The 26,523-nt window shown below is 48.5% G+C and overlaps 1 protein-coding gene across 5 annotated transcripts; it reads right to left on the bottom strand.

Moving 5' to 3' along the window:
- Nucleotides 1-176: 176 nt before the first annotated feature.
- WDCP (WD repeat and coiled coil containing) lies at nt 177-26,523 on the bottom strand. Of its 5 annotated transcripts, none has more exons than XR_007918322.3 (5): nt 26,393-26,523; nt 10,669-12,511; nt 8,024-8,138; nt 6,076-6,384; nt 290-1,452 (listed from the first exon to the last, which is right to left on the bottom strand). XR_007918322.3 is itself a non-coding variant. In XM_051843181.3 (4 exons), exons 1-4 carry the CDS (start codon nt 26,473-26,475, stop codon nt 1,445-1,447), a joined length of 2,049 nt encoding a protein of 682 aa, XP_051699141.3. In that variant the 5' UTR covers nt 26,476-26,523; the 3' UTR covers nt 177-1,444. The 5 variants fall into 5 exon arrangements, 3 of the variants coding, with proteins under 3 accessions (XP_051699141.3, XP_008253019.4, XP_089182894.1); XR_007918321.3 differs by lacking the exon at nt 290-1,452 and adding an exon at nt 3,800-4,400; XM_051843181.3 differs by lacking the exon at nt 6,076-6,384 and having other exon boundaries at nt 177-1,452.

The following is a 26,523-nucleotide window of genomic DNA, read 5'->3' as shown; positions in this document are numbered from 1 at the left end:
CCCAGCTCTCTGCTATGGCCTGGGAAAGCAGTAGAAGATGGCCCAAGTCCTTGGGTCCCTGCACGCACGTGGGAGACCCAGAAGAAACTTCTGGCTCCTGGCTTCGGATCAGCCAGCCGTAGCGGCCATTTGCGGGGTGAACCAGTGGAAGGAAGACCTTTCTGTCCCTCTCACTGTTTGTTTTAATTTTTTTATTTATTTGAGAGGTACAGTTACAAACAACAACAACAAAAAAAACAGAATCCTAAACAAAATACTAGCATGCTGAATCAAGCAATGTTTAAAAAAATGCAGCATGATCATACTGAGTTTATTCTAGGAACACAAAGCTGAATATCAGAAAAATCCACCAAATGATATTTACCATGTTAACACATTCAAGGAGTAAAAAATTACCAGAACAAAAAAATGTGATAAAAACCTACCACCCATTCATAACAAAAGTACTTAGCAAACCAGGAAGAGAAAAGGAATCTACCCCAACTGTAGTAAACAACACACTCAATGGTGAAACAGTCCTTTTAAAGTCATAAACAAGACCAGTGTCATCCCAATCAAAATATGAATGACATTCTTCACAGAAATAGAAAAATCGGGGCGGCACTGTGACATAGAAGGTTAAGCCTCTGCCTGCACTGCTGGCAAGCTATGTGGGCACCGGTTCAAGTCCCAGCTGCTCCACTTCCACTTCAGATCCAGCTCCTTGCTAATGCACCTGGGATAGCAGATGAGCCAAGCTCTTGGGCTCCTGCACCCACATGAAGAAGAAGCTCTTGGCCTTGGCCTGGCCCAGTCCCAGCTGTTGCAGTCATCTGGGGAGTAAACCAGATGGAAGATGGAAGACCCCCTTTCTCTCTCTCTCTCTCTCTGAAACTCTTTGAAATAAATTTTTTTTTTTTTTTTTTAATTTATTTGACAGGCAGAGTTAGACAGTGAGAGAGAGACAGAGAAAGGTCTTCCTTCCGTTGGTTCACCCCACAGATGGCTGTCATGGCCAGCACACTGCACTAATCTGAAGCCAGGAGCCAGGTGCTTCCCTCCCATGTGGGTGCATGTGGGCCCAAGTGCTTGGGCCATCCTCCACTGCCTTCCCGGGCCACAGCAGAGAGCTGGACTGGAAAAGGAGCAACTGGGACAGAATCCGGCACCCCAACCGGGACTAGAACCCGGGGTGCAGGCACCACAGGCAGAGGATTAGCCAAGTGAGCCACGGCGCCAGCCCCAATAAAATAAATTAAAAAAAAAAAAATCCATACACTTACAGCCAACTAATTGTTGACAAGGGCACCAAAAACATACTTTGGAGAAAGGAAAGTCTCTTCAATAAATGGTGTTGAGGGGCCGGTGCTGTGGCATGGTGTGTTAAGCCACCACCTGTGATGCCAGCATCCCATATAAGTCCTGGTTCGTGTCCTGACTGCTCCACTTCTGGTCCAGCTCCCTGCTAATGGCCTAGGAAAAGAGCAGAAGATGGTTCAAGTGCTTGCCACCTGCAGGGCAGACCCAAATGGAGATTGTGGCTCCTGGCTTCAGGCTGGCCCAGCCCTGGCTGTTGTAGCCATCTGGGAAATGAAACAGCAAGTGGAAGATCTTTCTCTCTGTAACTCTTTCAAAATAGATAATTTTTTAAAAGATTTATTTATTTGAAAGAGTTATGCAGAGAGAGAGGGAGAAGCAGAGAGAGAGGTCTTCCACCAGCTGGTTCACTCCCCAATTGGCCGCAATGGCCAGAGCTGCAACGATCCAAAGCCAGGAGCTTCTTCTGGGTCTCCCATGTGGGTTAGGGGCCCAAGAACTCGGGCCATCTTCTACCGCTTTCCCAGGCCATAGCAGAGAGCTGGATTGGAAGTGGAGCAGCCGATACTCGAACCAGAGCCCATATGGGATGCAGACAGCAGCTTTACCCACTACGCGACAGCACCGGCCCTGATAAATCTTTTTAAAAAAATAAGAAATAGGGGCCAGCGCTGTGGTGCAGCAGGTTAAAGCCCCAGCCTGCAGTGCTGGCATCCCACATGAGTGTCGGTTCGAGTCCCTGTTGCTCCACTTCCAATCTGGCTCCCTGCTGAAGTGCCTGGGAAAGCAGTGGAGGATGACCCAAGTGCCTACCCGGGTCCCTGCACCGACATGGGAGACCCAGAAGTTCCTGGTTCTTGGCTTCAGATCGGTTCAGCTCTGGCCGTTGCAGCCATTTTGGGAGCGAACTAGCGGATGAAAGGCCTCTCTCTTTTTCTCTGCCTCTCTCTGTAACTGTCTTTCAAAACAATAATTAAAAAATTTAAAAAGCACAGGCAACAAAAGTATTTAAAAACAAGTAAGATTACATCAAACTAAAAAGCTTCGGGTTAGCAAAAGAAAACAAAGTGAAAAGATAAATTACAGAATATGAAAAATTATTTTCAAACTATACTTGTACATCAGATAAGGGGCTAACATCTAAAATACATAAGGAAGGGAGGGTGTGGTGGTGCAGCGGATTAAGCTGCTTTGTGGGACCCCTGCATCCCATGTCAAAGTGCAGGCTGGAGTCCTGGCTTCTCTGCTTCAGATCCAGCTTCCTGCCAATGCACCTGGGAGGCAGCAGATGATGGCCCAAGTGCCTACTCGGGTCCCTGCCACCTACATGGATACGTGGATAGAGTCCCTGGCTTTGGTGTGGCCTAGCTCTACTGTTGAGGGCATTTGGAGGTGAACCCATGGATGGAAGACTTTTTTTTCTCTCTCTCTCCCTTCTCCCCAGCCTCACCCTGTCACTCTGCTTTTTAACTAAGAGGAATGCATAAGGAACTAAAATGGGGGGACAAGTAACTGGTAAAAGATGGAGCAGGTGCTCAGCCTAGTGGCTAAGATGCCCACAATTTGCATCATTTGTTCAACAAAACACACCATAAAGAAAGTGCAAAGACAAGTCACAAACTGGATAGAGAGATTAGCAATATATACTGACAATGAAGAAAGAAAATGAAGAAAAAAACCTTGGAGCCAGCATTACAGTGCAGTGCAGTGGATTCAGTGGAAAGTAGTGGCAGGGATCCAAGTACAGGGGCTCTGCCACCCATGTGGGAGACCCTGATGGAGTTCCTGGCTCCTGGCTTTGGCCTACCCAGACAAGGACTGAGTGACCCAGTGAATGGAAGCTATTTCTCCCTCTCTCTGTCTCTCTCTCTCTCTCTCAATAAATCTTTAAAAGAAGACCCTGCAACCCATACTGGAGTGCCTCAGTTCGAGTCCCAGCCCTGGCTCTAATTCCGGCTTCCTGCTAATACAGACCTCGGGAGGCAGCAGTGATGGCTCAGGTACTTGGGTCCCCGCCACGCACGTGGGAGACCTGGATGGAGCTCCGGGCTCCCAGCTGTGGACTGGCCCAGCCCAGCTGTGAACCACCAAATGGGAGCTCTGCCTCTGCCTCCCAGTAAAACACACACACGAAGTAACAACACACAAACATCAAGAGTGAATGTCAGACACAGCACTGAGTGAATGCAGGCAAGCCACACGGAATACGTATGTACACACACACATACTGTATTACGGTGGTAAAAGGCCTCTTCACAAAGAAAAAGAAGGAATGAGAAAATAGTAACAACAATCAAGGCATCAGTCGCCTCGGGGGAGAAGCCACGGGTACAGGTTTGAGGAGGGTGACACCCAGGGAGCCTGAAAGGTTTCTGGGGACCTTCTGGTTCCTAAGTGAGGCGGCCTTTGGCTCATTCTATTAAGCCTTCCTGTACCTCACAGGTGTATATTGCATGTAACAAATAATACGCAAAGTTGACAAAAACTTGGGCACAAAAGGGCATTTATAAATAATATCTTTCTTTATATAAAAATACTTCCAATGTAACATTAGACAAAAATGTAAAGAACATTAGCTCTTTTCTCCAAAGCCAGCAAAACGGGATTGCTCCAGTGGCTATGACAGCAACAGAGAACAAGGAAAGATCTTCTGTTTGCAACTTGTCATGGAACCAGATTTGTTGGAAGCAACAATTTCTATCCTGGACTGTTGATCAGGAGAAACACAAAGATAACATCCAGGTATGTAAAATCAAAACCACTTCTTTAGGGGCAGGCGTTGTGGTGCGAGGATTAAGCTGCCTCTTGGGACACCCACATCCTACGCTGTAGCGCAGTTCAGGACCCAGCTCCCGCGCTGGTGGTAGAGTAGTGAGCACAGCTGCCTTCCAAGCCCCAGCCATTCTGCTTCCCATCCAGCTACTTGTCACTCCATCCTGGGCGCAGCAGATGACAGCTCAGGCACCGTGGGTCCTGCTCCCCACGGGGGAGATGCAGACGGAGTGCTGGGCCCCTGGCTTCAGCCTGGTCCAGCCCTGGCTACTGTGGTGTTTGGAGAGTAAACAGCAGATGGGAGATCTCTCTATCTCTGTCTCTTTCTCTTCCTTTAAAGTAGATGAAAATAAAACAAAAATAAAAAACAAACCCTTGTCTTTATACCAGCGATACACACAAAGGAAACACCATGAAAGCATTCAAAACACCCACGACAGGGGCCAGCACTGTGGCATAACAGGCCGAGCCGTGCTGCAACACCGGCATCCCAAATGCGTGCCAGTTTCAGTCCTGGCTGCTCCACTTCTGACCCAGTTTCTGGGAAAGCAAGAGAACATGGTTCAAGTCCTTGGGGCCCTGCACCCATGTGAGAGGCCCGGATGAAGTTCCTGGCTCCTGCCCTAGCAGTCGTGGCCATTGTGGGAGTGAACCAGTGGATGGCAGATATCTATGGCTCTCCCTCTCTATCTAACTCTGCCTTTTGAATAAATAAATCAAATCTTTCTTTAAACAAAACAAAACAAAAAAACCAGCCACAACAGCCATTTGTGATTTAATTGAAGATTCATTATTGGGATTTTGACCTGAGAAACGGTAGCCATGACATACACCTCAAGGCACCCACACTGATCCTACTCGAGCCCCTGAGCCCCCTCCTTAGGCGCTGCAGTAATCATGACCGCAGCCCACCCCAGACACTGCCTTTGCAAATGGAGCCAGGCCTCGGACGGCGCTCAGCCACCGCTCGCAGGCAGCTGACTGCCGCCCAGCAGCTGTCTAATGCATCTGAACCACAGACCGGGACCTCCCTTCTCTCCGGGCCCAGCTGCATCTCCATAAACCACACAGACAGGCAGGCGTCCCCAAGGGCACAAACTGTTCTCCCCCCAGGTAATTTTAGAGCAAGGAGGGAAGCTCTGTGCTAATGGAGCTTCTGTGGCTGAGCCAATTCACCGCGCAGACGCCCTCTGCCTGGCCATGCGCCGCTCAACCCGAGGGCCCCGAGAAGGGCTGTGTCCACCTGAAGGGCACGGGGCTCCTCTGCGAAGCTGCACACTAGCCCACAGGCACAGTAAGCTGGCACTCTGATTCAGCGAAGTTTCCAACTTCCTGAAATGCTTTCTTCCACAGACTGCTGATTTCTGAGACTCAAAAGGAGGAACGAGAAAAAAAAACCTCAGAATTCAAGTTAACTACGGGAGCTGCCTCCTGGGAGAAAAACAGGAAATTTTTATGATCCCCAAATTGAGAAAACAAACGAAAAAAGTATCCCAGGGAGGAAGCCCCATAGGGCAACAGCACAAAAACCCCAGGTCAGGCCTCGCCTGCGCCTGGCGCCACTCCGGGAGCACAGCACAAGCTAACAAGGAGCCAGAGGGGCAGGGCACTTGAGACGTCATTCCCAATTTGCCCAGAGCCAGTTTTCAGAGTGCCTAGAGCTTCCTAGGGAAGCGAGAGGGTTGGGCTTAAACCCTGGGGGGTGCAGCCTGAGCACTCCTTACCCCTTTTAAGCCCAGAGGAAGCTTCTGAATGATGCTGAGGGCTCTCCTAAGTGCTCCTAAGACAGCCTCTCCGCAGCTCTGGGCAGGACCCAAAGCCCCAGAGAAACCTAAAGCACAACCCATTAGGCACCGTAATACTGGCATATTCTGGGAATTCTGCTTCCAGACAAAACCGCACAGAGGAGCACAACACCCTCTCTGAGGCCTCTTACACCCTGAGCTCCGCGACTCAGCCGGGGAACAAGGAGGAGAGTGGCACAGCCAAGCGCGGCGAGCGCCTCACCTAAGTGACAGCTAGCTCCAGCCACAGGCGGAGTCCAGCGGGAGAACAGAGCCCGTCCGCGAGGGTCTCGTCGGAAAGGCCACACAGCAGCAAGCACTCGGCCACTCCGTGCAGACGGTTACAACAGCCCCGTGGAATGTGGGCTCCGGGCAGTCAGGTCTCTAAGGACTCCAGCAAGAGCGGGCTCCGAGTCCCTGAAGGCATCCGCCCTGGACAGGAAGCCATCCCTTATGATTATCTCCTGGGTGGCAGTGAAGGCCAACGGGATGAAGCCCTCGCTGTCAGCAGTGAGGAGAATCCAGTGGGAGTCTGTGAAGTCAGATAAGCACACGGGTAATTCAGCAATTCTTTCATACAGAAAGGACTAACCACAAATACAGTTTTCTGAGTGGAGGAAGATAGCAGTTGAGCACTGGCACTGTGGCGCAGCGGGTTAAGCTGCTGCCTGCAGCACCGACATCCCATATGGGCACTGGTTCGGTCCCGGCTGCTCCGCTTCTGATCCAGCTCCCTGTGAATGGCCTGGGAAAGCAGCAGAAGATGGCCCACGTGCTTGGACCCCTGCCGCCCATGTCAGAGACCTGAAAGAAGCTCCTGGCTGAGGCCTGGTCCAGTCCTGGCCATTGTAGCCATTTGGGAAGTCAACCAGAAGACAGAAGATCTCTTTGTCTCTCCCTCTCTGTGACTCTTTCAAATCAATCTCTTTAAGATTTATTTATTTATTTCAAAGGCAGAGATACAAAGAAAGAGAGCAAGAGAGCGAGCTTCCATCTGTTGTTTCAATCGCCAAATGACCTCAACAGTTGGAACCAGGCCAGCCCATATGGGATGCTGGCACTGCAGGCGCAGGCTTAACCTACGCCATGGCTCCGGCCACAAATAAATAAATTTTAGGAAAAAAAAAAGGGAAGACAGCAGTTGATATTGAATCTCATCATCATAAGATGTGTCTGGGCCTTCTTTGGTTCTCTCAAGTCTATCGTATCTCACTTTTTAAGATTTTATTTATTTGAAAGTCAGAAGCTATGCCATAAATGCATATTTCAGAAAGCATTAGAAATGGTATTTTCTGCTCACTATGGTGATTAAGGGTAAAAGAATGTGGCATCAGAAAGCAATCCTACTCCACATCACAGGCCACGACTCAGGAGTGTCCTTCACACCCCTGCTGGCTCCATGTTAGAATGACAACTCCTTTGAGAGAAAGTCCGCAATACTGCTATGATCTTTGTGTTGTAGTGTAATAGGTTCACATGGGGTTACAATTTCCTCGCAGTTGTTACAGATCACTGTAACGCCTTTCTAGTTATTTCATGTGTACGTTTCATTTTCCCAGATAAGCTGCAAGGTGCCCTAAAGGCAGAACCCACATTTCATTTTCCATGTGTTATGGCACTATAATAGACCTAGGTATGCAGCAGGCAAGTAATACTTGTTATCTAGTGAATCTCAATCACTTGATGGTTTGAACACCTCTTCTTCATTATTTATGAAGTTACAAAATAGAGGGCGGAAGGAGGGGGCACTGGGAGTGTTGGGGTGGATGGAGGGTGCCCTGGGGAGGGAGGGGTGGGTGGAGGGGGCATGGGGGAGGGTCAGGGGGATGGAGGGGGCGCTGGGGAGGGTGGGGGTGGATGGAGGGGGCATGGGGGAGGGTCAGCGGGATGGAGGGGGCACTGGGGAGGGTGGGGTGGATGGAGGGGGCATGGGGGAGGGTCAGCGGGATGGAGGGGGCACTGGGGAGGGTGGGGTGGATGGAGGGGGCATGGGGGAGGGTCAGGGGGATGGAGGGGGCGCTGGGGAGGGTGGGGGTGGATGGAGGGGGCATGGGGGAGGGTGGGGTGGATGAAGGGGCATGGGGGAGGGTGAGGGGGATGGAGGGAGCGCTGGGGAGGGTGGGGTGGATGGAGGGGGCATGGGGAAGGGTCGGTTTCTGGGTGTAACCTACCATGCAGCATTTCAATGAGAGAGAGGCCAAACATCTGCTGAAGCGCGCTGAGCCGCAGTTTGCCATCGCAGAGTAGCACCGCCCTCTTTTCAACAGGATCTACACTGCAAGGTTTCTTCCAAGAAAACATGGGAATTGTTAAACTGACTGCAAAAGTAGTGGAGATAACAGAAAGTAAACAGTTTTTTTTAACACTGACCTATCACCACTATCAACTAGATTTCAGTTTAAAATAAGGAGCTCTTTGCAGTACTGGTTAACATAAAAGGAGCAGAACACAACACAACCCCTAATGCCTTTTCCTTTGGCTCTCCTCTCTCCCCAGGGTGCAGCCCAACACCAGGAAGGGGCTTTCCTAGGACGGGACTCACGCACAGCAGCCCTAGGAGTGATGTGCCCATGAAGGCGGCCTGAGCGACACATCTGATGGTGCTTGGCTGTCGCAGATACGGCTATGAAACTCGGGGCTTGCTCTGGGGGAGTGTGCCAAGAAAAACTGCTGAAAGCAGACGAGCAGCTGAGGTCTCGCACAAGTAAACCAAAGTGTGGTAGACATTTACTGAACTTAGGAAATGTACAAGTGACAGTAAGTGCTTCCTGGGGAGGGTGAGGTGGATGGAGGGGGTGCTGGGAGAGTCATCATTAGAAATGGTTTCAAATATACCTACAGAAAGACACCATAAAATCTACGGCTTTAGGTCGGCGCCGCGGCTCACTAGGCTAATCCTCTGCCTAGCGGCGCCGGCACACCAGGTTCTAGTCCCGATCGGGGTGCCGGATTCTATCCCTGTTGCCCCTCTTCCAGGCCAGCTCTCTGCTGTGGCCAGGGAGTGCAGTGGAGGATGGCCCAAGTGCTTGGGCCCTGCACCCCACGGGAGACCAGGAGAAGCACCTGGCTCCTGCCATCCGATCTGCGCGGTGCACTGGCTGCAGCGCGCCGGCCGTGGCGGCCATTGGAGGGTGAACCAACGGCAAAGGAAGACCTTTCTCTCTGTTTCTCTCACTGTCCACTCTGCCTGTCAAAGAAAAAATAATAAAATAGAATTATTAAAAAAAAAAAACCTATGGCTTTACGACAAGACCAAAGGTATATTCTTTTTTTTTTTTTTTTAATCTATTCATTAATTTGAAAGGCAGAGTTACAGAGAGGCAGAGAGAGAGAAGTCTGCCATCCACTGGTTCACTTCCCAAACGGCCAAGCTGATCAGAAGCCAGGAGTCAGGAGCTTCTTCCAGGTCTCCCATGTGGGTGCAGGGGCCCAAGGACTTGGGCCATCTTCTACTGCTTTCCCAGGCCACAGCAGAGGGCTGGATCAGAACTGCAGCAGCTGGGACTTGAACCGGCAACCACATGGGATGCATGGGATGACGGTGCCATAGGCAGAGGCTCAGCCCACTACACCACAACGCTGGCCCCCCAAAGGTGTGTGTGTGTGTATATATATATATATATATATATATTTTTTTTTTTTTTGGACAGGCAGAGTGGACAGTGAGAGAGAGAGACAGAGAGAAAGGTCTTCCTTTTGCCATTGGTTCACCCTCCAATGGCCGCCGTGGCCGGCGCATAGCACTGATCCAAAGCCAGGAGCCAGGTGCTTCTCCTGGTCTCCCATGCGGGTGCAGGGCCCAAGGACCTGGGCCATCCTCCACTGCACTCCCAGGCCATAGCACAGAGCTGGACTGAAAGAGGGGCAACCAGGACAGAATCCAGCACCCCGACTAGGACTAGAACCCAGTGTGCCGGTGCCACAGGTGGAGGATTAGCCTAGTGAGCCGCAGCACCGGCCAAGTATACTCTTATAACAGATAACATGGAACAAAAACTACTGCTTCTGGGGTATTTAACACAGCACTTAGGCAGCCCATACTGAAGTGCCTGGCTTGGCTCCCAATTTTCCAGCTTACTGCTAAATGTACCCTACAAGGCAGGCTCAGGTAACTGGGTCCCCACCACCCCTGGGGAGACACTGATGAAGTTACTGGACCCTGACTTCCACCTGGCCCAATCCTGGCCACTGTGGAGTGAACCAGAGAACCAAAATTTTCTCTCTGCTTTTCAAGTAAAAATAAGCTTTTTAAAAAATATTGCTTCTAATTATATATTATTTGAAACAGTATCTTCACATAAGCATTTAGGTGAGTCTTATAATTTATTTACATGTGTAACTTATTTTGTTGTTAAAATAGGATTTCAAAGATATACAATTTGTAGCAAGATGAAATGCTTTAAGAATGTCTATTAATACTTCTAAAAAGTTTTATTAATTGGGGCGAGTATTGTGGGTAGGTTAGGCCACCACCTGAGATATTTGCATCCCACATTGGATCACGTCTCACCTCCACTCTGCCCAGATTCCTGCTAATGCACAGATAATGACCCAAGTACATGGGCCCCTAACAGCCACATGGGAGACCAGGACAGACTTCCTGACTCCTGGGTTCACCTGGCTCAGCCCCTGCTATTGCAGGCATTTAGGGAGTGAACCAACAGGTGGAAGATCCTTCTCTGTTTCTGCCTCTCCCTGTGTCATTCTTTCAAACAAAGAATATTTGAAGTAATTTCTTTATTTATTTGGAAGGCATAGGAGGAGGGAGAGACACTTTAATCTGCCTGTTTGGTTGGCAGCACCCTGAGGCAGTTACCTGGTAAAGCACGTGAACATATGGGGGCTCCTGGGAGCGAGGGTACACAGCCGAGGGCTTCTTCCCGTTCTGGACAAAGTCTGTGAGCTCAGAAAGACTGCGCTGCATTTCCGTCAGCTTCCTGGACAGTGATTCCAATTCCTTACACAGCTGCTCAGTCCCCTTTTCCCGTTCCAAGTTCTTTTTTGAAGGCACTTCAGGAGTTTCCGGCGTGCTGGTGCCGTCTGGGGCTCTGCTGGGTCGCGGCTCTGTCGCCCAGGCCCAGGCAGGCCTATGGAGCATTTCCAGGGCTACAGAGCCATCCCCAGTACTGGACAGAGGGCTTCTGATTTCTTTAATAAGGGCTTTTCGAGGCCCTCCACTCCGACTGCTGGTATTCCCTGTTAACAAGAGCCCTCCACGCTGGGGACAAACATTTGGGGAAGGACTTTCAATGACCAGTTTCCTATCTGCTTTCTCTAACAGAGCGCTGAAGGTAGAACAGGCGCTCCGGCTTTCAGTCGACGTCGCTGAAGACGGCTCTCCCACCGTGACTTCCCTCACAGTCAAGTGAATGGCGTACTGCGCAGACTCCGAAGAAGGCAAGAAGGCCACATCGGTGCAGCTCGGCTTTCCTACCAAAATCAGTAACAACCTGTCTGTCAAGAAGCACAGGCCTTTTGGTCTTTCGCTGCTCTCCAACTGAATGTGCTGAACGTTCCGCATTGAAGAGGACATGACAGAATAGACCAAAACTGTGTTCCCAGTATTGGAAGCCACTGCCACCACCTGTGCTTTGGGATGGCATGCTATCAGATCAGGAACCAGAATGCCCGGAACGCGGACCCTTCCCGTCAAGGTAACTGTCTTCTCGAAGGCCACGAGGGCCATATGTGAAGAATCCTGGCCGGTTCCTGTCCAGGAGGCCTTTTTTCTGAGACAAATCAGAGAACTCCCCTCAGACCTGGGTCTACTGAAAGAAATATGAGTGAGATCTAGCAGATCTGTGGAGGGGGACACTGGTGATGTTTCAGAATCGGTTTCAGAAGCAAGTGCCCCCTTATCCACAGAGGGTACGTCATCAGCAACTAGAAAAGTATCCAGGCCAGGGTTTGCACCACTAAGTGGGGCCTCAAAGGTTTCAGATGCATTTAAGCTGCAAATCTTATCTAGCGGAAGCTCAGTGGCTACTGCAACCTGTGAATCCACAGTGGCTGTGATGCAGCGGACTGAGCTGTCCACGTCAAATACTGGGGACAAGGAACACCTGTGCAGAGTCTTCCGGGCACTGTCCCAGATAAAAGAATGCAGGCAGCTGCCCACTGCCACCACCAGCCTCTGGCCATCCTGGGTCCAACAAGCACAGTGAATGCGGCCCGGGGTGCTGATGTTCACACTCACCCGGGAACTGTCCCACTGAACGTTAGGGAACACGGAGACATCCCGTGCAGTCAACACCGTCAGGACAGCGCCGTTCGGGTGCCACACACAGCCCTGGGGCAGAACGGGCAGTGACTCTCTAATCTCACACGTCTGAGACATCAGCCCCTTGCTCTTCTCTGTTGTGCTGGGCCCCAGCTGCCACACAGAGACGTGCTTTTTGTGCTGGACAGCCAGCAGACTGGGTGCATCAGCTGCACCACACGGGGCCCAGCACAGCCCACAGACATGCTCAAATCGTCCAATGACTTTGGAGCCCCCGACCTTGACCTCCCCACTGTGAAGGCAGCAGTCAGTCAGGACCACCTGATTCCCATCAGTCCAGGCAAGGCCGTGAGTGGGGTGAATGGCTTGATGGAGCGCATTCAGTCCAGTCCTGAGCAGTTTTCCTTTTCCGAGCTCCACCATTTCTGATAAACACGATCTGAAATAATTAAGAAGGAAAGTAACCCCATGAAAAGACACATTATAGTATATTTTATAAGACAATTGACTTGAGGCTTTTCACAGGTTGATATCGTGGGAGATAAAGGGACAGGAGGAATGTCACAAATTAAAAGATTACAGGGTGGGCAGGTATCCTAAGAGTTAGGAAGCCTACGTCCCAAGTTGGGGTACCTGGGTTCAGTTCCCGGTTCTAACTCCTGATTCCTGCTCAGGAAGGCAGCAGTGATGGCTCAGTGATTAGGTTCCTGCCACCCATGTGAGGACCTGGATTTTCCTGGCTCCTGTGTTTGGCATAGGCCAACCTCAGCAGCCATTTCAGGAGTGAACCAGGGGATGGAAGATCTCTCTCACTCTCTCTCTGTTTCTCCCTCTCTCTATTACTCTGCCTTTCAAATAAATAAAATAAATCTCAAAAAAAAAAAAAAAAAGTAGTACATGTCCATTTCAATGAAATGCAAGCACATCAGAGAGAAGTGTATAAAGCAAAACTATTTCCTTCTAGCCCATGCCAACCCTCCTACTCATCCCTCCAAACAAGGTCTTGCTAAGAGCACTGATTAACAATTTGGTGTGCAGTCTTTGAAATTGTTAAAAAAAAAAAAAAAAAAAAACACAAACACATCCAGGATTTTAGAGTGACATGTATTTTTCTTTTATAAATAAAATACGGGTTTTAAGGTTTGTGAGTAGTAGTAACAGAAACACACTGGCTAACTTATCCATACTCAGGCAGAATGGTGGCTGCCGGGGTAGGGAGGAAAGGGAAGAGAGGGAATAGGGTGTTACAACACACGCAAACACAAAATGATGGAGATGGATAGTGGTGATGGCTCACAACATTATGAATATATTTAATACCAAGGAACGGTGCACTTAACAATGATTAAGAAGGGACAGGCTTTGGGCCTAGCAATTAAGATGCTGGTTAAAGGGACTTGGGCCATCCTCCACTGCACTCCCTGGCCACAGCAGAGAACTGGCCTGGAAGAGGGGCAACCGGGACAGAATCCGGCGCCCCGACCGGTTCTAGAACCCGGTGTGCCGGCGCCGCAAGGCGGAGGATTAGCCTAGTGAGCCGCGGCGCCAGCTTAATGTGTTTTGTGGTGACCTTTCATAGCAATGATGAGTCAAGTAATCAGCAAATGGGGGCTCTCTCTGTGTCCTCAAATAGATTTTTTTTTTTTTTAAGTAGAGCAGGATTTATTAAAGTTGGAAACCTCCTGCCAGAGCAGCAAAGAAGGTGGTTCCTAAGGAAGGAGGATGCACATTTTCAAATAAATATTTTTTTAAATTGGGGAAAAATAGAGAACCAGGCTTAGGAAACAACCAGGAACCAAATGGGCTGGGTAGGATGAACCGCTGCTGCTGCTGCTACTGAGGCACTAGTTTCACTGCCCCTCTACTTGACAGCAATTGCTTAAGCCTGACCTGCTGGTGTCACCTGGGTCTACGTGCTAGAGGGCCAGAGAGATGATTTCCCTTCCACTTCTGTGACAGAGAAGGGGGCCTGCCTCTCACACAATGAGCTTCTCCCCAAACCAGGAATCAGCACGTGAATCCCAAGTTACAAAGCACTTACTAACTGCACTCATGGGTACTTCATGTCAGTAGTAAACAACCACCTTAACCTATGCATCGGTTTCCCCTTTGTCCACTGTCACCTCTCACGTATGCTACTCTCGGGTCACCACCTTCCCCTGGTTTTCTCTGCTGAGCTACAGTGACATTCAAGTGCAGGCTGGACTTTCTACTATGGCTGACATCAGCCCTGCCCACATTCATCTCAAACTTAATGCGCCCAAAACAAAAAAATTCTTAACAGCAACTCCTTTACTTGGATGTGTTCACACATATCTAAAATACATAAGGTCAGGAAGGATAATAAGGCATACTACTTGGATAAGCTGTAATGTTTGAATATTTACTTTAAGATATTAACATGACCAAATATTCTTCAAGTTAAAAGTTAAAAATCGCTTCAGGTACATTTTGAAATTCCATCATTCAGTTGATACATAATGTATAATAATGATTGTAGTTACAGTAATAAAAACTGTAAAAAACTAATCTGACTATAAAAACAAGGTCTTTCACATAATTGACTTTTTAGAAATAATTAGCTGATAATACAAAGAAAATTAACCATGTAACATAAAGAAAACATTACATTCTTTTTGACCCAACAGATGCTTATGAAAATTTAAAGAAATATATAAAACATAGTGGGAAATTCCAATCTTTGTAAAATCTTTTTTCCTTTAAAATTTTTTGTGATAAATTATACATAATATAAACTTGATCATTTTGATCACTGTAAAATCTTTTGACATAGCAGGATTTACAGCACTAAACAAAAAAACCTTTAAGAACTAAAGGCTCAGCCTTTAAGCTCTTCTGATGATGAGACGTTCAAGTCGGTGTCCTACATGGAAAATATTCAGAGCCGTGAAGATGAATTAAAAGCACAGTCAAGCTGTCACCTCCAACTTGCATGAGGTGGAAGAATCTCCAAAATTATATGCAATGCCCAAGATAAATCATCTTCAGTCCAGACATAATCATCAAAAAGAGGGTGAAGGAGGGGAAAAGTGTTCTACAAAAAGTAGGGAGGCATTTGGCCTAGCAGTTAAAACACCTACATCCTGTGCTGGAGTGCCGAGATTGAGTCCTGGCTCTCATCTCCATTCCAGCTTTCTACTAATGCACAGTAAGGGAGGGGGGGATGATGGCTCAGGAGTTGGGTCTCTGTGGCTGGCACGGTGGAACAGCGAGGTAAGCCACCTTCTGCCACACTGGCATTCCATATCAAGCACCAGTTAGTGTCCTGGCTGCTCCGCTTCTGATTCTGCTCCCTGCTAATGCACCTGGGAAAGCAGCAAGTGACGGCCCAAGTGCTTGGCCTGCCACTGATGTGGGAGGCCTGGATAGAGTTCCACGCTTCTAGCTTTGGTCTGGCTTAGCCCTTGCTGTTGCAGCCATTTGGAGAGTAAACCAGTGGATGGAAGATCTCTCTGCTTTTCAAATAAATAAGTCTTCTAAAAAAGAACTGTATCCCTGCTCTCCACATAGGAAACCAGACTGAGACACAGTTTCTGGCTTTGGCCTGGCCCAGCCTCAGCTGCTGGGAGCATTTAGAGACTGAACCAGCAGGTGGGAGATCTCCGTCTCTGAGTCGGTCTCTCTCTAAGATTTATTTTATTTATTTGAAAGGCAGAGTTAGAGAGAGAGAGAGAGAGAGAGAGAGAGAGAGAGAGAGAGAAGTTTTCCATCTGCTGATTCACTCCCCAAATGACTGCAATGACTGGGGCTGGGCTGGGCTAGGAGCTAGGGGCTTCCTTTGGGTCTCCCAAGTGGAAGCAGGGGCCCAAGCACTTGGGCCATCATCCACTGCTTTCCCAGGCGATTTAGCAGAGAGCTGGATCAGAAGTGGGGCAGCTGGGACTTGAACCACTGGCTGTATGGGATGCTGGCACTGCAGGCAGAGGCTTAACCTCCCACAGCATAATGTTAGCCCCGTTTCTGCCTTTCAAATAAAGAAAAAATAACCTACTTTAAAAAAAATTTAAGAGGCCAAGTTGTGGAGTAGCAGGGTAAGCCAATGCTTAACCCATATCAGAGCCACTGGCATCCCATATCAAAGTGCTGGTTCAAGTCCTGGCTGCTCTGTTTCCAGCTAACGTGTCTGGGAAGGCAGCAGATGATGGCATCCATGCCACCCTTGTGGAAAACTAGGGTGTAGTTCCTGGCTCTTGGCTTTGGCCTGGCCCAGCCCGGACTGTTAACAGCCATTTGGGAAATGAACTGGTGAATGGAAGATCTCTTTCTCTATTCTCTCTTTTCCTCCTCCTATCACTCATGCTCTACATTCCAAAAATAATTTTTTTAAAAGAAGTGCTTTTTAGAGAGCAGTATAGTCACAAAACATAAATACGTGCTTATTTATGTCCACACATGAGGGGCTTCCAAAAGTTTATAAGAAATAGAATTAAAAGATAATGTAGTGGCTGGTGCTGTGGTGTAGTGGGTTAAGCCGCCACCTGCAGTGCTGGCATCCCATTTGGGCACCCGTTCAAGACCCGGCTGCTCCACTTCTAGTCCAGCTCTCTGCTATAGCCTGGGAAAGCAGTAGAGGATGGTCCAAGTGTTTGGGCCCTTGCACCCGCATGGGAGACCCAGAAGAAGCTCCTGGCTCCTGGCTTTGGATTGGCACAGCTCCAGCCACTGCATCCAATTGGGGAATGAACCAGCAGATAGAAGACCTTTCTCTGTGTAACTCTGACTTTCAAATAAATAAATAAGTCTTAAAAAAAGAGAGAGAGAGAGAGAGATAATGTAGGGGCTCGTGCTGTGGCTTACAGGTTAGGTTACTGTCTGCAATGCTGGCATCCCAAATGAGCACCAGATCCAGTACAGCTACTCCACTTCCCATCCAGCTGCCTGCTAATGGCCTGAGAAGGGCCCCAGTGCTTGGACTCCTGTATCATGTGGGAGACCCGGATGAAGCTCCTGGTTTTGGCTTTGCCCAGCCCTGGCCGTTGTGGACATTTGGGGAGTGAAGCAGCAAACGGGAGACCTCTCTCAGCCTCTGCCTCTCCTCCTCTGTAACTCTGACTTTCAAATAAATAAATAAATCTTTAAAAAAAATAGTCCTTTTTTGGGGGGTGAACCAACAGAAGGAAGACCTTTTTTTCTCTCTCTCACTGTATAACTCTGCCTGTAAAAAAAAAAATAGTCCTTCTGTAACTAAAGAACAAACAAGATTTAAATATAAAAATTTTAACCGTCAAACAAGATCAACAAGCAATGTACAAAACAATCACTAAACACACCGAAAGTGATATTAATCTCACTAAAGAATTGTCTAATCTTGCCGTGCCCAGTACTTCACTACTCATTGTCTCTTTTATATAAAGATTTATTTATATGAGAGGCAGAGTTACACAGAGAGAAGTCTTCCATCCCGCTGGTTCACTCCCCAAATGGCTGAAATGGCTGAAGCTGGGCCAATCCGAAGCCAGGAGCTTCTTCTGGGTCTCCCGCATGGGTGCAGGGGCCCAAGGACTGCTTTCCCAGGCCGTCAGCAGAGAGCTGGATGGGAAGCGGGGCAGCTGGGACTCGAACCCGTACTCATATGGGATGCCAGCACCACAGGCAAAGGCCTAACCTACTATGCTACAGTGCCAGCCCCCTCACTGTCTTAATTCACTCCAAAATGACTCCATTCCATCTCTTCTCCAAAGCAGTTCTCGTCAAGCCACCCATGTCATCCCTGTCATTGACTCCAGTGGGTGTTTTCAGCCCTGGTTTACCGAGTCCTAACTGTCAAAGACAGAACTCAAGACTCTAAATCCAAAGAAATGAGGAGTGGGCATTTGGCACAGCAATTGTGATACAGCTGAGGGCATCCACCTGCCACCCCGCAGTGGCTGGTCCAGGTTCCAGCTCCTTCGCTCCTGATCCAACTTTCTGCGGGTACGTATACTCCATAGGAGGCTGAAGATGGCTCAAGTACCTGTCCCTGCCACCCACATGGGAGATCCAGACTGAGTTCCAGGCTCCCGGCTTTGGCCTGGCCCAGCCCTGACCTTGGAGGCAACTTGGGAGTGAACCAGCAGATGAAAGCTCTCTCTCTGTCTCTCCTATGAATAAATTTTTAAAAAATTTTAAATGACTGAAAACCAGTCAATCTTATTAGAATACATACATTCACAATTTAAAATAAATTCAAAGAAATGTTTATCAGACTGCCCTTAGTGAGTGCTTTTAACTTACTTGTAAATTATTTTTTATAGCTTCCTGCTAGCTTTGTCCTCCCTCTTTGGGCCTTTTACTGAGAAGGCACGCCTGCTACGCTTCTATACATGACGTCAGATTAAGTGGCTCTGCAGTGGTTTTCTAAGTGGAGAAATAAGTCCCTTGTCATTACTAATGAAGAAGACCATGATTTCTGTCCCAGGGGAAGATAATATATGTTTTCCCTGAATATCACTTATGTGCTTTCAGAAGACTTATTGATAAATAATGCATGGTACATTTTCCTGGGCAGAGAAAATTCCTAATGGGAATTTGACATATTTTAGGCCACATAATTCAGTCTAATGTCATTGATGGGTTTTGTGACTAGGAGAGCATAAGATAAGGATTTGTGAATAAGGAGAAAACAAATATGATACTAAGCTTACTGAGGTTTTCAGAAGAATGAATTTTAACATTTCCAGCTTTAACAGTAAGAAATTCTACGTATTTTTCTCAAAGCCCCAACAATCATTATAAAAGTCTGCTCCCTTGCATTCTACTCCTTTGCTAACCAGGCTCCTGCCCACCTCTCCCTCTCAATTAAGACAGAACAGAGGCCCCTTCAACATGTATCTCTTCTTTCCCAAACAGCCTGAATCATGTGTTATCAGGAAGTGTCTTTTTAAAAAGCACGGCTCTGATCATTTTGCTATTCTGCTCAAAAATTTTGATGAAGCCACAATCTACAGAAAATATTAAAAGGTCTTTCAAAACCTATGAACAGGGGGCCAGTGCTGTGGCGCAGCAAGTTAAAGCCCCGGCCTACAGTGCTGGTATCTCATATGGGCGCCGGTTCAAGTCCCAGCTGCTCCACTTCCGATCCAGCTCTCTGCTATGGCCAGGGAAAGCAGTAGAAGAAGGCCCAAGTCCTTGGACCCCTGCAACCACGTGGGAGACCCAGAAGAAGCTCCTGGCTCCTGGCTTCAGATTGGCGCAGCTCTGGCTGTTGAGGCCAATTGGAGAGTAAACCAGCACATGGAAGACCTCTCTCTCTGTCTCCACCTCTCTCAGTAACTCTTTCAAATAAATAAAATAAATCTTAAAAAAAAAAAAAAAAAAAAAGCTATTGGCCAGCGCGGCTCACTAGGCTAATCCTCCACCTGCGGCACCTGGCTCCTGCCTTCAGATCAGCGCAATGCGCCAGCTGCAGCACACCGGCCGCAACAGCCATTGGAGGGTGAACCAATGGCAAAAGAAGACCTTTCTCTCTGTCTCTCTCTGTCCACTCTGCCCCCCCTCCCAAAAAAAAAGCTATGAACAATATTGTTACAATGTCTATCCTATGCAAAACAATTTACAGATTCAACGCAATCCCTATCAAAATACCAATGACATTTCCCCCCAACCTACTCAAAAGCACACTACTCAAATTTTATGGAACCACAAAAGACCCTGACTAATCAAAGCAAGCTGGAGCAAAAAGAACAAAGCAGGAGGTATTATGCCATCTTACTTTAAAATTTACTACAGGCGGTTAGGCCTGCTGTCTGCCCGAGGGCGCTTGGTTTCAAAGTCAAGATGGGAGTGCTCCTGAAACACAAGGATACCCCTCCTTGGGTGAAGGTTCTGGAAGACCTGAAAGGTCTCAAGATGCCGCAGGGCCAGACACGACTTCCAGAGCAAGTGAGCAAGGCCGAGCTCCAGCGGAAGGTCTGGACTCTCCGGACGTCAAAGTGGTGGTTACGGCTCCTACGGGTACAAGCTCTGGGCCTAGCGGATGTTCCAGCCCAGGCCTGAGTGGCACCACCAGCGGCAGGAGCATGGGATGCTCAAACTCAAGGAAGCCAAGAGTGCTCTTGAAGTGGGCCCTTCGATGAAGTGAGGCCAGCTCTTAGCCAGTGTGACTGGGACCAGGATGTAGAGATAAGGCTATGATCAGAGCTGGAGTGATCTAGGCATGGTTTAAACCCTGCTCCAGCCTCATTAAGGAGGTCTGGGGTCTTTGCCTTTGCTCTAAGTCCTGACATAAATATCTCTTTCCAAAATAGCTAACTGAAGAATTAAGTTTTAAATACATAAAAAAGCACAGACACAAACATACATAAAACAAGGTACAGCAATTAAAGCGGCATGGTATTGGTTCAAAAACAGACACATGGAAGAGCGGACCAGAATAGAGAGCCTAGGGGGGCGGGTGTTAGGTGCAGAGTCCTGGCTCTGTTCTCCATTCTTGCTAACGCATGCCCTTGGAGGGGGCAGGTGATAGCTCAAGTCACTGAATCCCTGCCAGCCACATGGGAGAGGCCCAGACCAGTTTCTGGGCTCCCAACTTCGGCCTGGCCCAGCCCTTGCTGCTGTAGAAATGTATTTGGCTGGTGAACCAACAGATGGTACATCTCTCTCTCTCTCTCTGCCTTTCAAATAAATAAATTTTTTTAATTATTAAAAAGAGTAAAGAGCCTAGAAGTAAACCGCCACATGTGCAGTCAACTGATCTTTGACAAAGGTGCTAATATGCATTGGAGAAAGGAATCTCAATCATTGTAGCAGGAAAATTGGATGCAGAAGAAAGAAACCAAACCCCTATCTCTGACCATGTCCAAAAAAATGGATTAAAGACTTAACTGTAAGACCTAAAACGAGGGGCCGGTGCTGTGTTAAGCCTCTGTCTGCTGTGTTGGCATCTCATACGGGCACTGATTCGAGTCCTTGCTGCTCCACTTCAGACCCAGCTCCCTGTTGATGCACCTGGGAGAGCAGTGGAAGATGTACCCACATGGCCACTGGGTCCATTTGGGGAGTGAACCAATGGATAGATGATCTCTCTCTTTGTCTCTGTATCTCTGCCTTTCAAAATAAATAAATAAATAAAGACCTGAAACTATGCAACTACTAGAAGAAAACATAAGGAAGACACATCTGGAAATTGGAATGAACAACGGTTTTTTGGGAACAGGCTCTGAAAGTATAGGAAGCAAAAGCAAAAATATACAAATGGGATTTCATTTAAAGAGCTTTTGCACAACAAAGGCCATAATAAACACACAGGACGGGAGAAGATATCTGCAAGCTGTACACCGGACAAGAGCTAATGACCAGGAAATATAAGGACTCACACAACCCAACAGCAAAACAACAATTATGAAATGGGCATATCTTAACAGGCATTTTTATTTTTTTTTAAAGATTTATTTATTTATTTGAAAGAGTTACAGAGAAGAGAGGCAGAGAGAGAGAGAGGTCCTCCATCCGATGGTTCACTCTCCAATTGGCTGCAATGGCCGGAGCTGTGCCAATCAGAAGCCAGAAGCTGGCCGGCGCCGCGGCTCACTAGGCTAATCCTCCGCCTAGCGGCGCCGGCACACCGGGTTCTAGTCCCGGTTGGGGCGCCGGATTCTGTCCCGGTTGCCCCTCTTCCAGGCCAGCTCTATGCTGTGGCCCGGGAGTGCAGTGAGGATGGCCCAAGTGCTTGGGCCCTGCACCCCATGGGAGACCAGGAGAAGCACCTGGCTCCTGCCATCAGATCAGCGCGGTGCGCCGGCCGCAGCGCGCTGGCCACGGCGGCCATTGGAGAGTGAACCAACGGCAAAAGGAAGACCTTTCTCTCTATCTCTCTCTCTCACTGTCCACTCTGCCTGTCAAAAAAAAAAAAAAAAAAAAAAAAAGAAGCCAGAAGCCAGGAGCTTCCTCCGGGTCTCCCACATGGGTGCAGGAGCCCAAGGACCCAGGCCATCTTCTACTGCTTTCCCAGGCCACAGCAGAGAGCCGGATCGGAAGTGGAGCAGCCAGGTCTCAAACTGGTGCCCTTATGGGATGCCAGAGCTTCAGGCCAGGGCATTAACCCACTGTGCCACACAGCGCCAGCCTCTTTTTTTTTTTTAAGATTTTATTTATTTATTTGAGAGGTAGAGTTATAGTGAGAGGGAGAGACAGAGAGAAAGGTCTTCCTTCCGTTGGTTTACTTCCCAGATGGCCACAATGGCTGGAGCTGAGCTGATCTGAAGCCAGGAGCCAGGATCTTCCTCTGAGTCTCCCACATAGGTGCAGGGGCCCAAGGAATTGGGCCATCTTCCACTGCTTTCCCAGGCCATAGCAGAGCTGGATCGGAAGAGGAGCAGCCGGGACTAGAACCGGTGCCCAAATGCAATGCTGGTGCCACAGGCGGAGGATTAACCTACTGCACCACAGTGCCAGCCCCCAGACATTTTTCAAAAGACATACAAATAGCTAAAAAGTACATGAAAAATTGCTTAACATCACTAACCACCAGAGAAGTGCAAACCAAAGCCACAATGAAGGAGCAGGTCTTTAACCTAGTGGTTAAGACCCACTTTGGAGTGCCTGAATTCAACTCCCTGCTCCATGTCCTAACTCCGATTTCCTGTCAATCAATGCAGGCCCTGGAGGTAGCAATGATGGTTGAAGTAATGGTTCCTGCCACACTCCTGGGAGACCCGCATTGCATTTTGGGTTCTTGGCTCAAGCCACAGCCAAGGCCACTGTAGGCACTGGAGGAGTAACTTAGTGTACGGGAGTTCTGTCTCTCAAATAAACAATAAAAATTTAAAAGTTGATCTCATAAAATAAGGAGTATATTGTGGATACCAGTGGTTGAGGCAAGTAAGAAGGAAGAAAGTAGGAATAAGAAAAGGTTACTTAACACGTAAAAAGCTCTAGTTAGCATTAAGTTCTGGTGTTCTATTACAAGAAAAAAAGATAATATATATTTTTCTTCAAAAAAGAAAACAATGGAAGAGGAGCTGGCTTTGCGGTAGAGTGGTTTAAGCTGCTGTTGCCAATGCCCGCATCCCATATCAGAGCATGAGGCTGGGTCCTGGCTGCTCCATTTCTAATCCAAGTCACTGCTCATGGGCCTGGGAAAGCAGTGGAAGATGTGGCCCAAGTACCTGGGCCCTGGTCACCCACTTAGGAGACCTGGATCGGGTTCCAGATTCCTGGCTTTGACCTGGCCCAGCCTTGGCAGCTGCAGCCATCTGGGAATGATGAACCATGAGGAAAATCTCTTTCTGTTTCTCCCTCTCTGTCACTCTGCCTTTCAAATAAATAGAATAAATCTTTAAAAAGCAAAAAAAAAAAAAAAAATTCTATAGAGATATGTTACTCTGATTGGACATTACACAATGTATGCATATATTGACACATTACATGGTACGTCATAAATATGTACAGTTTTATGTATCAGTTTAAAAAGGAGTAAAAAGGCTTTTACGGACTCACATGACCAGATATTGACTACTGAGGAGGTGGGGGAACTAGCACACACTCACGAGAAGGAACAAGTCTCAAGTTTAATAAGGGGCCATGAAACAGTGTGAATGCCACACAGAAAGTGAACTAATTCTGAAGCTGTTTCAGTAGAGAAAGGGCCAGATCCAACGGAGCCACAGTGGAGCCGCAACAGTGCTTTCCCATGAGCACTGAGGAAGAACAACCAGGGACAACACTCCGAGGGTCAGCCTGGGAAGTTTCTGAACACTAACCCGAGACGCAGAAGACAGAGCGAGCTTCAAAGGTAAGAAGGGTGTGTGGGGGCGGGCATCCTGGTGCACTGGTTAGGCCACCACTTGGGATGCCTAGCCTGCAGCAGCTGTTTGAGTCCAAGCTGCTCTACTTCCAATCCAGCTCCCTGCTAACACACCAGGGAAGGCAGCAGGTGGCCCAAGTGCTTGGGTCCCTGCTACCCATACGGGAGACCCGGATGGAGTCAGGCTCCTGCCTTCAGCCTGACCCAACCCTAGCTCTGGCGGGCATTTGGGGAGTGATCCCAGCAGACACAAGACCTCTCTGTCACTCTGCCTTCCGAATAAATAAATCTTTAAGAAAAGGTGTATGTAGATAAACTTCATGTCAAATGCACTTCACATAGAAAGCCTTTAAGGCAACAAAGTACCTTAGACAGCCAAGACCAAAGTTCAGATGACCTTTAGGAATTCCACAATTCCTATCTTAATAAAAAATTTACAATTTGAGGGCAGGTGCTGGATGCATTAGCTAAGAAGCCACTGAGACGCCTGCATCCCACATGGGGCACCTGAGTTAGAATCTTGGTTCTGTTTCTGCCTCCTGCTCCCTGCTAATTATACAGGGGGAGGCAGCGGGTGAAGGCTCGGTTCTTGGGTCCCTGCCACCCACATGGGGGACCTGGATTGAGTTCTGGGCTCCTGGATCCCTCCTGGCTTGGCTCTGGCTATTGCAGGCATTTGGGAAGTAAATTAGTGGAAGATATGTCAGTCTCTTTCAAACAAATAATTTTTTTTTTAGAATTTACATTTGCCTGGTTGTGGCATGGTGGGAGAAGCCACGGCTGCTCCACTTCCCATCCAGTTCCCTGCTAATGCGCCTGGGAAAGCAGTGGGAATGGTTCAAGTGCTTGGGCCCATGCCACCCACATGGGAGACCACCAGTATGAAGCTCCTGGCTACAGTCTGGTTCAGCCCAGGCTGTTGGGGCCATTTGGGAGTGAGCCAGCAGACAGAAGATTCTCTCTTTCTCTTTCTCTGTCTCTCCCTCTCTCTCTGTAACTATGCCTTTTAAATAGATACATCTCTTTTTTTTTTAAGATCTATTTATTTTATTTGAAAGGCAGGGTTGGTGCGGAGGGAGAAGAGAGATCAATTTAGCTTCCATCCACTGATTCACTCTCCAAATGGCAGCAATGGTGGGAGTTGGGCTAATCTGAAGCCAGGAGCTTCTTCCAGGTCTCCCACATGGATGCAGGGGCCCAAACACTTAGGTCATATTCTACTGCTATCCAAGGCCATAAGCAAAGAGCTGGATTGGGAGAGGAGCAGCTGGGACACAAACTGGCGCCCATATGGGATGCTGGCACAGCAGGTGACAGCTCTACCTTCTATGCCACAGCATTGGCCCCACATAAATAAATCTTAAAAAAATAAAATAAAAAGAATATAATGTACATTTGCCTGAAGCTAGCTCTATGCCTGTTATCACTCCATCCCAGACCACAACCTTTCTGAATCCGAAGCTCAGTGAGTTTTAGAGAACGAGAGGACCACTGTTCAGAGCAGAGGGGTCAGAACTCAGACTGGTGCTCAGCACAGAACAGTTACTTCCTCTGTTCTTATCTTTAAAGATCGCTCACAGGAAGAACCAAGTGACACGGGTGAAGTGGGACATTTCCAGCCGGTTAGGTTAGGTACCTATCCCTCAACCTGCTTCTGCAAGCTTATTGTATTTCTACCATAAAATAAGTTCAAGTTCTTTATACTCACTTTAAAAAAAATCGCGTAAGAGAAAGGTTAAAAAATTTCACCAAAAAATATTTACACAAGGAAAATTATGATTCTATCCATCCCGAATTTTTTTTTTAATGCACCATCTTGGTTTGTTACACTTTCTCAAAGTAGTAAAAGAAAGCTAATTAAATTCAACAGAGTTCATCAGAGCCATTTATAAACAAAATAAAGCAAACAAAACAAACCGCCTGAGAATCAGGGAGCCCCAGAACCTGAACAGATGAGAATTCCTCCCGCCAACACGCACTGCGGGTACCCACGGAGAACCTAAGTGCTGGGCACAGGCTAACTAGTCAACTGATGCAAAGCGCCAAGCCCGGCTGCGACTGACGCCTCGCCGGCTCGGCGTGTCCGGCCCGGGCTGCCCAGGCCCGGGCTGCCCGCGCGTTTCATTTACCCAGTGCACTACACCGGGTCGCGGGCTTCCCCACCTACACTCTGTAGCAGCATCTTCCTTGTTATTTCAAAGTTTCACGAGTTAGTTTTAGAAGCCACTCCGTCCACTGCGCCATACTTGATTTACTCTTCCACACCTGGCTGCCGCCAACTCGCTCCTACTACAAATAGCGGTGCTATAAAGGCCTTCGTGCACAGCGCCGGTTATTCTGCGTAACTTCCAGGAGCCCCACGGTGGGAGCCGCAGGAGAGGCCCCCTCTTATCTCCTTCCTGCCGGGCCCGCAGCCTCCGGCCCCTCACACGCGGCCCGCGCAGTGCTCCCCGACCGCGCCCCACGCCTGGACGCTCTCTCCCGGGACCTATCGCCCCAGTGCCGGTTCACCTCCCTCCCCGCCAGTCCCCAGCCTCCCCACGCCAGCCAGGCTCCGCAGCGTTAGACACGAATTACCTTCGTTCGGGAAGCACACACACATAACAGGCCCCTCCCACGCAGCCCCCCTTAGCCGACCGCAGGTCAGACTCCCAGGGCATCAACCGGAAGCACAGACTCCAGTCCTCTGATAGGCGAGCGGTAGCTAG

The sequence above is a fragment of the Oryctolagus cuniculus genome, chromosome 2 (genome assembly GCF_051225735.1).
Source record: "Oryctolagus cuniculus isolate XC-2025 breed Fujian yellow rabbit chromosome 2, ASM5122573v1, whole genome shotgun sequence".
NCBI classification, from domain to species: Eukaryota; Metazoa; Chordata; class Mammalia; order Lagomorpha; family Leporidae; genus Oryctolagus; species Oryctolagus cuniculus.
The sequence above is the reverse complement of the archived record's forward strand: the minus strand, read 5'-3'. Positions and strand labels throughout refer to the sequence as shown.

Coding starts and splice junctions, on each gene's coding strand:
- WDCP (XM_008254797.5), bottom strand. CDS start 26,475: ATGCCCTGGGAGTCTGACCTGCGGTCGGCTAAGGGGGGCTGCGTGGGA. Junction 12,512..26,392: donor TGTGTGCTTCCCGAACGAAG/GTAATTCGTGTC, acceptor TAATTATTTCAG/ATCGTGTTTATCAGAAATGG. Junction 6,385..8,023: donor TCTCATTGAAATGCTGCATG/GTAGGTTACACC, acceptor CTGACTTCACAG/ACTCCCACTGGATTCTCCTC.